This window comes from Pezoporus occidentalis, unplaced genomic scaffold, assembly GCF_034315485.1.
Source record: "Pezoporus occidentalis ecotype Australia unplaced genomic scaffold, CSIRO_AGI_Poc_V1 ctg28, whole genome shotgun sequence".
Classification (NCBI taxonomy): domain Eukaryota; kingdom Metazoa; phylum Chordata; class Aves; order Psittaciformes; family Psittacidae; genus Pezoporus; species Pezoporus occidentalis.
The window spans coordinates 3,948,080-3,960,753 of record NW_026914718.1 but is presented as its reverse complement, the minus strand read 5'-3'; the positions used below and the strand labels follow the sequence as shown (position 1 = coordinate 3,960,753).

General features: G+C 43.8%; 1 protein-coding gene across 3 annotated transcripts in view; it reads right to left on the bottom strand.

Moving 5' to 3' along the window:
- Window positions 1-362: 362 nt before the first annotated feature.
- EGFR (epidermal growth factor receptor) overlaps window positions 363-12,674 on the bottom strand; it is a 178,284-nt gene continuing 165,972 nt past the window's right edge. For 2 of the 3 annotated variants that reach the window (XM_062625376.1, XM_062625379.1), the window contains exons 23-28: window positions 12,289-12,435; window positions 9,934-10,031; window positions 9,139-9,306; window positions 8,997-9,044; window positions 8,794-8,899; window positions 363-7,691 (exon numbers count right to left, since the gene is read on the bottom strand). In XM_062625376.1, coding sequence (XP_062481360.1) covers window positions 7,315-7,691; window positions 8,794-8,899; window positions 8,997-9,044; window positions 9,139-9,306; window positions 9,934-10,031; window positions 12,289-12,435 — 944 coding nt within the window. In that variant the 3' untranslated portion in view covers window positions 363-7,314. The remainder of the gene's footprint in view (window positions 7,692-8,793; window positions 8,900-8,996; window positions 9,045-9,138; window positions 9,307-9,933; window positions 10,032-12,288; window positions 12,436-12,674) is intronic. The other variant, XM_062625377.1, reaches the window with a different exon arrangement.

Sequence of the window (12,674 nt, the reverse complement as noted above, 5' to 3'; positions counted from 1 at the left end):
TTGTTTTCCTGGGTTAAGTGCTGCAGGGTGAGGCTCACTTAGCACTGCTGCTAATAATGACAAAGCACTGGAAGAGACTTGTATTCCTCTCCTATCTTTAAATAGCAATTTTCTTTATCTTATCTGAACCTACCATATCCTGTGCAGGCAAACAGGGGGGTTTGAACTGCAGCCTTGGCGTTTTTTGGCCGTCTTCTTTTGCACCAGGAGGTGTATGGATGTACAACAGATATTTCAGTTTCCTTCTCAATATTAATTATTATTCTTCATAATATCAGTACTAATTTACAGAGCTACTTACTAATTTTCTCAAGCTAGCTGATGACTAAGGGGGAGAAAAAAAAATGCCCCAAAAGCAAAGGTTTATTTAATTACTTTTATTAAAATAAAAATATCATGCAGTAATACGCATTAGACATTTCTGAGAACCAGTAATATGAAGATTAAGACTACATCATTTCTGCATAAAATAGGTTGAGCTGGTAAAACATGCAGCCTATGTATTTGAAGGGACTGGATGGAAAGATGAAAATGAGAAAGGTGCTGTAGTGGCTTTTTTTTTTTTCCTGTGTACAAAGTTCATTTATGAAGACAAAAATGATTTAATTTACTAATTGTGACACCAGGGACTATCCAGGCTGTATGTGTACTGACAGTTCCAGCTCCTCTCTTCTTTACTGTCTTGTCAACCCAGATGCTCTGTTGAGGACCCTCTAATTCCTTTAACCTTTGTGTGCTACATGTTCCACCAGTTGGGTAATTACGTGCCAATGCTCAGGGGATGCTGGAGTTTCATTTGACCAGCTTTGCTAACAGAATTCCTTATTCTGCCTAGTATAATACCATTTAAGTCACCAGTGTGACTCTGGTCAAGACTTTGTTTGCCTTTCCTTACAAGGGAGCCCCAGAACACAACCAATGTATGTTACTTATATTGAGCCAACAATATGGCTCATATGCCACATATCACACGGGTGAGCTTTTGATGGATTGCTTTGACTCTGCTTCTGCTATTATCATGAAGGTGAAATGAGAACCTGCCATGCAATTCAAAAGAGCAGCTTTTATTAGCGCCCCTATAAGCAGCACCTGGGCTTTCATATTGCACTTCCAATGATCACAAGTGTTGGCTTTATTATTGCTCACATTATGAAACTCGGGCACTGTGCATGCAGAGAGTCAAAGAGCCTCAGAGAGAGGAAAGGGTCCTGTGATTAGCTTCACTAAGCCCTGGATAAATCCCCAACGTGACAACTTTCATCAGAAAAGGAGTTAAAATCTAAGCCCATCAATAAAGAACCCTTAACGCGAGTTCTTCTCTGGCTACAAACCCTACAAGCTAGCCACTGATTTTTCCTCCCCCCACATACAACAGTATATTACAATAAAAGTTCTCAAAAAATTAAAAACAATTAAAAAGAATAATATACACCTCATTTTTATCGCTCAATATACAAACAATCTTTGATCAACAGTATAAACCATTAAACCATACAAAAGTCAAAAGAGTTTCTTATTGTACAAATAGTGCTTTCATAGATGAGTAACTTTACAATGCTGCGAGGGTACCGTCTGTATCTGTGGATATATTGCTTGACAGTTTATTAAAACCAAGACATTATACCTTATACTCGGTTGATTGCATCAATACAAAGCAGCCTAAAAAGGGCAATGGATCCATAGGATCTCTGATTATTGCGAGGGATTTTCAAAAATCACTCAACATTAGCCTTGTTTTATACTCTCAGTGTAATCAAGTTAAACATCCCATTAAATTCAAGGGGAATGATATTAGGAATGTAGGATTAAAAAAGCAACCTAGGTATGGGAGTCAAGCCTCCTACCATTGCAGACACCTACTTTACTTATTCCCTTTTATAAAAGATGAGGATTACATTGATGGTGGTTGCAAACGAGCTCTCTGCAGCTGGCTTGTGAGAGGTAAGAAGAAGGGGCTGGATGAATTCCAGCGTGAGTGGAACCTATGTACCGTACCAGCTACATCAGAATGACACCTTCCACCAGTCCAGTTGTTAGTGACAAGTTTGATTTCTTGTTTTCACCTTATTAATCAGAAAAATCTATTGCTTCAAGGCAAGAGGTACAGAGGGACCATATGGCCCATACTGTCATGCATGCAGTCCTGTCCGCACCATCTAAGCAGACAAGAGCAAAGTTGGAGGAGCACCAGCCCTGAGTCTTGGCCAAAGGCTGGCTGTCTTCAGAGGTGCAGTAAGTGGCATGTCTTTTGCCAGCTAATTCTCAAACTATCAGTTTTCTCTCTGAAAGCCCTTTTTTGGATGCTACTGAGGGTTTGCTTCACCAGTAACTGTGGTATCACTGCACTCTTCTCTCCCTGCATGGTTGCATACAGTACCTCCGACCGACCCGCAGCTCTCAGTCTGCATGGCCATGGTACTACAGGTGATCTGCCAAAACACACAATGTCAAACGGAGGCAGGATGTGTGGCAGGAAGCAAAGCATGTCATGGAAGTGCCATGATTTCAACTCCCCCATGTAATTAAAGTAATACATAACCAAAACTGCTATCAGTTTAAAGTCTCACTGCCTGCCTACACACTTCCTCACATTAAAAGCAGTTATCTCATCATGTCTCATCTTCACATAATTGTATCTTTTCCCGATACCAAGCCAAAACATCATGTATTTGTTTCATTTTTTCTTGACTGTGCCCCTGTTTAGCTGTTGCGTTGAGTAGAAAATAAATCAAAATGGAGTAGAGGTTGTAGATCTGGCCCTGAAGTGATAACTGGTCCTCATATTTGGTTTGGTCTTTCTATGGACAGGCCTCATCCTCCTGTCAAGCCCTCTTGGAGGTCTGGCCAAGCCCCAACAAAGAGTGGAGATCTGTACAGCTTTTCCCTGTAATGAGAGGCTGTGGAAGTGGTGATCAATACCCTATTCCTTTAAAGCAACAAAACAAGACGTTACATCTTTGGTCCTAATGCAGCCCATTTGGCAAGCTACTTGAAGGTGTCATGTTTTGCGGAGGTTTTTTTGTCTATTTTTTTGAGTTATTTTAAAAAGGCTCCTTAGAAGTTGTATGTCAGAACAAAGAGGTAACACTTACAAAAAGAAAGCTAGAAAATGGGATCCCAATATAAAAATTTGAACCAGTGGTGATAAAACATTACAAAGCATCCTTGCTAAGTGTTATACACAGAGCTTGACATTCCACGAGTATACAGTTTCCATCAGGAAGGAGGACACAGGTACATTTTCATACTTTGTCCTGATTCAGATGTTTTCTCACAGAGAATCGCAGGGTGGAAACAAAAGCCAGAGTACACCAGAACCGCTGATCTGGAGAGGCAGCGGTGGTGCTAACAGAAGATGTTGAACTCTGAATGTGAAAAATGAGCGCTTGTCTGGAAATGCAAAGTTTCTCCTTGGCACCCTGGAGCACCCTCAGACAGACAGAGGACACCCCAGACACCTTGTGATGGGACCTGTTTGGGGTCCTGTGACATCATTATACGCCTAACTGCATCTCCCAGGGAAGAGGAGAGATTCACCCCATAGTACAAGTGCCATGTACATTGGTTTCACACAGGAAACCTCTGCAAGAGGGCTTCAAGCTGGTAGCAGGGACAGGAACCGCGTGTCTATTCCCACCCATACCTGCAGGAACAGTCACTGGCATTAGTAATGTCCCTGGACAATTTGATAGCTGCTTTGGGTACGGTCTGCCTGGCTGCACCCCTTCCCTGGCATTACTCTCCCTACACAAACCCTTCCTTTCAAATACACCACTGGACTGTATTTTCTAATGCTGGGGCTTCACATGGCCATCTGACGGTGATGCTGGTGGGACAGGGCATCAACTGCTATCTAGTTCCAACTGTTCTCAATAGAAAACTCACTGCATTGTTTCCTGCCAGCTGGAAACAAGAGCAAGCCCCCAGCCTCCTGGATGAATTTACCTGACAAGATCAATTGCAGCATGAAGGAAATTTCCCAAGCCAACTCCCTTTGCAGCACCCAAGGCCCAGATGAAGTCAAGTACACAAATCACTGGAAAAAATCAAAGTAAGATGAAGCCTCCCAACTCAACTTACATTTTCATATACTTAGCAGTTATTAAGTCTTATTATTGCAAAAGCAGTTGCATGTTAACTGCTGCTTTATGATCAAGAGATGCTAAGCCCTAACTTGCGAGCGGTTTTATTTTGCCTTGCTTGAGAAATACAGTAAAAAGGGAAGTTTTAATTTCCTGGATTGACAAGACTCTGTCGGCTCATACAAGCAGCTGTGGCCTCCTATATTTTTCTATTTAGTTGCACTTTAAAAAAATCAGCATTTTCTACCCCAAACCTCCTGAGAGACAATGGCAGAACTTTCAGGTTATTTCTGGATGCTGAGTTATGCTGCCTAAACATGTTCACCTTTATGAGCACCCATAATTCTCAGGATGCACCTTGCTGTTCAATACTCAATGAGCTGCCGTGGGAAAACCAGACCATTTCAGCTGCTTATTGATCCTTCTCCTTTTTATCATCTCTATGGAAATCATTTGGTACATTGCTAATGTCTGTTACCCTACGGACATCACCAGTGCCTCCTGCAATAGCCACACAGCTGCCCAGTCCCACCTGCTTCCAGTGCCGCTGCATCTGGCCCTGCAAGTTCTCCCTGGAATCTGTATATTCACATCAAGAGTTTGTGGTCCTACATCCTCTTTCCTACTTTTTCATTAAACAAACACATTCAAAAAGCAATGCTCTTTCAAACTTACATTGCTTGATTTTTAGATGTATCTCCTTGCTTCTATCAAGGAGTTGCTACTGAATCCCTCCTAAATTGTTTTAAAAGGCCAAGCATATTAACCTATATTCAATCATTTTTATGCTACATAATGCTGGCGATACATACTGCTACTTTTTAGTGGCTTTCTTGTTTTAGCTAACAGATCAAAACAAAACATCAATAAATTCCTTTGTGCAATGGTGTCAGAAAGATTCCTCAGGAGAACACGCACACCATGACTTTTCCAGTGTTCTGCTTGGAGGTTTAACAACAGATTTAGCAAACTGAAAAGGATCTGTGATTTCTGTTGAGATCTTTTTTTGGGTTTATGTACATTCCTCCCGGGGCGGTGGGTGGAGGAAAGCGGCGCTGCCTGTGCGTACATGTTGCACGCTTGTGAGAGCAACACAACAAATCTGCTCTCAGGAATGCAGGGAGAAATCTGCCACTAATTGGACGTGGGAACTAAATTCTGGTTAATGTTTTAAATGCAAGTCAGTCATAATCAAAGCCAAACACTGCATTCCCCACACTGCAGTGCCTGGGTCTCGGTCACAGTGACACGCATGTACCAAAGAGGAAAATCTTTGGATTTTGACCCGATATACTGCTTTAGCTACAGCATGGCCAATGAGCTACTGCACACACACAAGATACTAATGCATTTTACAACATGTTACTTATAAAAGGGGTCATTTCACATGACAGCTCTCCTTCTTTCCTCAATAAATCTGTAAAAACGATGTTCTGAACATTTTCCGCTTGATCCTGGACTCCAGATGCAATACTTAAACTGAAACACATCCTGATGTATTCAGAACATGGTAGTGGCATAAATCTATTTCTAGCTACTTTATAGGCTACATATCCTCTTCAACTTAGCTGCTTATGCTACCCTCAAGCAAGCTGCCAATGTTCAACTAGTTAAGGGCCTTTATAGCAAAATCACCAAATGTGCATTTGCTTTGTGATCTAGTGGTCTGATTAAAATAGTACTGCCAATGCTGGTGGCATGCACCTAAATTACTGACTAAATTCACACGTTAAGCACTTTACTCATCCTACATTCATAAGAAATGTTAATGATGGAAGAATTTGAAGCTCTGTGTCACAGGCCCCTGGAAGGAGTAGCTGCTTTTGCTGCTGTGATCGATTTATACAGTCAAGATAAAATCACAGCCTTGCCTCGCCTGCCTGTTCCACACTGGCAACAGAAGATGATGCTGGGTATTTTAAAGAAGCAGTAGGCAGCCCTGTGTTTCAGAAGAGGGAGATCATATTTTCCATCACTCCAGATTATTCTTCCTTAACTCACTGCCACTGCCCCTCCTAGATTGCCAGGCTATGTAACACCAAAGGGACAGGCAACCAGCCCCAGCCTCTGCCCCAAGCAATTGGCAGTATTCTGCCTTGAAGTGAGTGAAGCGTAACACTGATATACCCCTCTTCTTTGCCAGATGTACAAGGGAAAATTACTTCTGCTCTGTGCCCCATTAAGAAGGGAAATAAAACATCTTGCTACCTGTGTTTCTTGCCCTAGTCAAGTTTAATTTAGGGTAGTTCTTCCAGTCTGTCTTGTGAACGCTCCAATTTGCCATTATTTGCATTTCCTTGACATTTAATTAAAGTCTGTTAAACATTATTTGACACTTCATTTTTCAATTAGGGCAACATCTTTAACAGTTCTGTTGGAGAAGAAAGGCATTTTGACAACTTGACAGCCGCATAAGGGATCAGAAAACAAATGTGTTGAGTTTGACCATCAGAAAACAGAGTAGCAAGCACTTTGTATCCAGGTACACGTGACTCTGAGGTGACTTCCTCCTGGCAGTTTTTAGCAGTAGTGGTCAGTAAGTGATGCGTCATGCCGTTTCGCTTCTTGTGCTAGTTTTCCCTGGAGCAATCCACTCCATACAGGCCCTGGGCAGAGTCTCCCACATGTCCCCCAGGTGCACTTCTCCTCTTTGTGCCAAGAGGCAGTATATGAAGCCAATTTGTAAAAAATCCGGTGGTTTGGAATAACTGTTTCTGTTCTAGGAGTATTGGAAAACTGTTTAGAAACATAAGGGTTTGTTTTCCTGCTGGTGATCTGAGCACCACATAGCAGACCAGCAGCACAAGCGTCTGATCAGGTAAAAGATCCAAAAATTCTCTTAGAAACATTTATAAAAATACAGGCTGTAGAAAGGAATCTAAAACTGTACAATGTGTACAGCTCTCGAGTTCATCCCAGAGTGGCTTCTCACCGTGCTACCATCTGACAATGAAAGGAATGCATCCATGTTTCTTTTGTCCGGGAAGATCCCAGTCCATCACAACATCCATCTGAGTGCAGGTTATGGGCCTCAGTTATTACATGGAAATAGGCAAGACCCAAACTACCATCAAATAGACCTCACAGTTTCAGCCCTTGTGCTGAAAAGGAAAAGTGTGCTTCTCGATGCATTGCGGTTGCTGTCCGCTGTGAGCAAGCGTCTATTCTTGCAGCAGCCAGGTAGTTCACCGAGGGTCTGGCTTGCCTCACTGCAAGAAGAAATCCTCTGTGGTCATGCTGAGGCTTCAATGTATTCACTTTTTGGTGCTGCTACCCTCAAGTACTCTGGGTTTTCTGCTGCGGGAACTTTCAGGAGACCGTTAGGTTTGGTTTCCTTCGGTAAGAAGTCCTGCTGGTAGTCAGGATTGTCCAGATTTATTTGGTGGTTGCCTGCCTGGATCCAGTAAGGAGAGGTCTCAAAGACTGTCTTGGCCAGCGGAGACTGGTTGGTGTTGAGATACTCAGGGTTGTCCACAGCTGTGCTGTGTGAATTCTGGTAGCTGGAGTCCGTGGGGACCTTTGAGTTTGCTGTGAGAGAGAAGTTGTTGTAGATTGGATTCTGGACTGCTGAGGCAGAAGTTTTCTTGGGCACCAACTGGTTTACATACTCTGGAATAAAAGGAAAATAAAAATAAGAAGGAATGAAAATGAAGGCATATAACTAATGCAGCCATTTGCATCACTTGAGGTGTAGGTTCAACCCAGCTGCCACTTGCTCTTTGCACACAGCACCTCACAGAAGGACAGACTCATAGAACAGTTAGGGTTGGAAAGAACCTTAAGATCATCATAGTTCCAAACCCCCTGCCATGGATAGGGATGCCTTGCACTAGAACTGAACTTCCCAGAGTGAAAAGAGAGCCAAAGACAGGGACTGACATGCCATGGCACCACACATCCTGCCCTGAAGTTCACCTTCACGAATCCAATTTGCAAAGCCCCAGAAAGATGCCTTGGACCACAACACAGCGAGATAGCTACTGCTGATTTTAGTGACGTGTAGGTGGCTACGTCCCAGATACTGTTCTGAAACTGCAGTCTGGGAGCTTAGCTGCCAGGAGCTGTTTCCCTAGAAAAAATGCTTAGAGATGAGAAAAATACTGGACTGGCGATAACAGGCACTACACATTTCACTCCAGTGCCATCCCTTGCAGCATCTTTCACCCTTTGTAGCTGTGGTGTATTCTTGGAAGGGCTGGTTGGGATTTTTTAAGGTCACAAAGCATCAACGGATGCACAACCCGGCATCAACTCCCTCGGTGCTCTTTGGCTCACTCTTCAACCGCCTACGATGTAACCATGAGCTGCCTTCTGTGTATCAACATCTGAAGGCAGTTGAACTGCCAGAAAGCTGTTTACGTTGCTAAAAAGGTTTAAGGGGTGAAACCTAGGTTTTAGAGGATATTTTTCCAAGTATGAAGCTTTAGACACATAACTATACATGCAAACTCCCCGGCCAGATGGCACATGTGATGACCAGGAGGAACCTGGCTGGTGAAGGAACTGAAATGAGAAATGGCCAGAAGCAGCCAGATAAAATCTAGAAAAAGGATATGTGCACACATTTCCACTCCTGTTTACTGAGCAAAAAAAGGTAGGAAGCATATGGATTGCTTCCTTTCTGCAGAAAAGGAAGGACAATGATTGCATTCACAACTGAATGGCTTGCAAATGAGTGGCCATGGGATGGAAACACAGGAGAGGTACTCACCTGGGGCTGGCAGAAAGCCGTCATCTATGCTGTCCTCCAAGAAAGCGCCTGTTGGATCTGAGCTATACCTCTGGACAAAGCTGTCTTCCCTCACAGGATGCCCCTGCTAGGTTGGAAGTAGAGAAAATCCATATTAAAGGCACTATTTTGTAGAAATTGATCCACATAGAAGTTGCTCCTTTTTCAAAGGTCATCCCACTTACCCCATTCCTGTCAATGCAGGTTGTAGCAGAGTTGTTGCTAGTAGCACTCTTAAAAAGAGAGAGAAAGAAAACACAGACATTATAAGAAGCAGTTCACTCTTCAGATTGCTTGTCATGTTTCCAAAGAAGAAGAGTTTCATACCAGTGAACTCAAGAGAGGAGTGCGGGATGTTGAAGGGCTGTTGAAAAAGCCCTGGTGTGGCACAAGATACTCATCAGCATCCACTATATCTTCCATGTCCTCCTCCTCCATAAGGGTGCGATAAAACTTGGAGTCCGTAGGGCTGGGCAGGTGCATCCTATCATCTCCCTGTGAGACAAGTCAGCATGAGAGAGGTTTAGGGTTAGGCTTCCTTCAAGCCCACATTATTCCCTTCTCTGAGACACAAAGTAGTTTAGCAAGAGGCCCAAGATGCAAACTCTTGATCTGTGTGTTTATCCAAATTTACCTAGAGTTTAGGGGAATTTGGGCCTGCAATCTCTGCTGTGAAACAGCTGCAATTTTTAAGAGGATCGAACTGCTCTCCTCTTAGGACTGCAGTATGGACTGTTACTGGTCCTACATTGGGACAAGTCCTAAGACAATAGTGACTGGTCTTGAAATTCTGTTGGTGGTTGGTTCTAGCTAAATGTGTTAAGACCTTGAAAGCAGCAATAAATCACAGACTCATAGAACAGTTAGGGTTGGAAAAGACCTTAAGATCATCTAGTTCCAACCCCCCTGCCATGGGCAGGGATACCTCACACTAAACCATGTCACCCAAGGCTCTGTCCAACCTGGCCTTGAACACCGCCAGGGATGGAGCATTCACAATGTCCTCGGGCAACCCATTCCAGTGCCTCACCACCCTACTATGTGTTTTCAGACGCATTACTAATGATTTTGTGCCCCATATTAAATGCCCATCAGACACGTTCCTACCACTGGGTTTAGTACCTGTATAACGAGATAGCGTGGAGGGTCACGGGCCATTTTTGAGAACTCTGCTATCAGTTCACGGAACTTGGGACGGCTGTCTGCATCAATCATCCAGCCTGGAGGGACAACAGGGGGAGCAATCAACAAATAAGGTTGGTTTTGGTGATAAAACACAGAGCTTAGAACGAAACGTAGCAGCAAAAGGAAGTGTCCTGGATGGAACAAAGAAAGGAGTTACCCAGAAGGGACCACCATAAAAAGTTCAGTCACTGGTGTGAATTTCAGCATTTAAAATGCATATCTTGGCATTGGATTACTCCAAAATAGCCTTGAAAAAGCTATTGAGGGAGGGGAGAAGCAAACTAACTTCAGTGGGTCCCTGCAGAGGTACGGTGATTTGACTGTCTAGTCACTGCACGGCTTTGTGAAATCCTGGGAAGCCTAAAACAGAAGCTACCCTCTGTACCAGATGTCTTTTAAAATTCAAAACATCCTCTCTGGGGACATTCTGAAAGATTAACTGTATCTAAGCTGCATTCAATTAGCAAACGGACTTCAACAAAAACAAGTCCTACAGCTTAGTGTGGATTGATGCTAGAAGAGATTTCTAATCTAGATAGCGGCGGTTTTAAATGTGATATCACTTAGGAAACCCACACTTTCTGTTGTCAACTAACAGATGAGCTGATGAAGAAACTCCTTATGTTTAAAAATAATGAAGGTCAAGCTTTGTATGTCTGAAGAACCCATGAGAAACAGCCTATCCACGGTAATGGAGAAGACAAGTGATAATACACCATTTGAAAACTGCATGAGACAAAATCTCATCATCGCCAGTGACTTTTTACCATGGTAGAAGGAAGAATTCCTTCTTGCTTTTAGAAAGAGTGGGGCCTTTGGGAGTTTGCTCCTGTTGCAGAAGTAGCATCTCCTATTCCTGAATTTCTGAGTTGCATCTGTTTAAATTCTGCTTCTTTAAAAAATGTTGTGGATTAACTTTGAACATCTCAGTTTATACTCTCTGCTTATAAGAGATGAATGGGCCTTCTGAATTCCTACAGTCAAACTGGCATGGCTTCAACAGGGGCTGCCCTGTAGCCTGTAGACATGAAGGGAGAAGAGCAATGAAAAATGTGGAGCTGAGTCCTGTGGCAGAAGGAAGGCTCAACCCCTTGATCCTTAAGCTCACACTTAAATTCAGTGTAAGGGTATGATAGGGGATGGAGACACCCCACTGGTTGTGTTTTAAAAGCTGCAGGTACCTGGTGAGGTGTCTGCAAAAATGCCTCCTTTCTGCATCTGGACTGGCCCAAAGGAAAGGCAACGGGCTGAGGTGTCTGTAGGGTTCAGCACCTCTGAGGATGATGAGATGCATTTCTAGAACACTGCTTTTGGGACTGGGTACCTCCCAGGGTAGGTGCACACCTCTGGTCCTGATTCCTGCTTGCCTCGCTGAGCACAGGATCAGGCTTACCCTGTGTGGTGCCTGTCCCAACAAAGCAATGTGTGTGTGCTCCAAGATTCCCCAAGCGTTGTGCTATGGGGTATTCATGGTAGTGTGGCTCCCATTTCAGGAGCAGGTACATTTTCCTCTAGTTAGAAGGTTTTCTATGCCACCTAGTGGGCTGCTTATCAGCATCCTCTTAATACGGAGCAGGCATGTGGCAGCCATAGCCTAGAGGAAGCCACATAATAATCTAACATGTTAGCAGCTGACAGAGGTGCAAAAGGGGTTTGGGGTTCAGAAGTCCTTTGACATGCCCTAAAAATAGCTGAAAAGTGCTTCAGAGACCCCTCAGCTTTTGCGCTACTTTACTGCAACAGCTGTCTGCCAAAAAAGGGCCTCATTTTCATTCATGAAATGAGGGAGAAATTGGATGAGGAAGTCCAGATCCTCATGTGCATCTGCCGTCATTGTGGTGTCTGTGCTCCCGGCACTCCTTTAGTAGAAGGAGTACATAAATCCATGTGTGTGATTCTGGAGGGGAGGCATATGACTGAACTAAGGGGGAGCCTGTAGGAGAAGGTAGTGTTGATTCTATTCTCTAGACATACAAAACCAGAGTATCAGGTACAGTGGGTGGTGCTATGCTAAATCGTACTGCCTGGCAATATCAGCCTAAAGTAACTGACTGTCGGTCAGTGGTGTGAATGGTGAAAACAGCATCAATTGTTTGAATCAGTGACTAATGAAACCATATCCTGTACTCCTAGCTAACACTGCAGGTACAGGAACACGTTGGTGTCATCACTCTTATCACATAACCCTGTGCCATCACCAAGAACACAGCATATACAAATACTGCACAACGAGGGCAATCGGGCTACTTATGCAACTTAGGTGAGCACACACAACCCCAAACGGAAACTCACATTTGACCATGATCATGTACACGTCAATGGTGCAGATGGGGGGCTGGGGCAAACGCTCGCCCTTCTCCAAGACAGAGGAGATCTCACTGGCAGGGATCCCTTCGTATGGCTTGGATCCAAATGTCATCAGCTCCCAAACTGTCACACCTGCAAGGGGGAAGAGAAGACCATGAGAGAAGCTTTGCCAGGCGCCAGGTTGCTTGGCTAGGGTGCAGAGAGGTGTGAGCAGAGAGAGCTCTCACAGAGGCACTGCATTGCCAGAGCCCCACCCAGGGAAAAACGTGGTCTACCATGATTTTAAAGAGAGACAAATTAATAAAGCAGGTTGAAATCACCCTGCTTCCCTTTAAGGCTTTGGTTTCTACCGCTCTTTCCCCTCCTTCCCC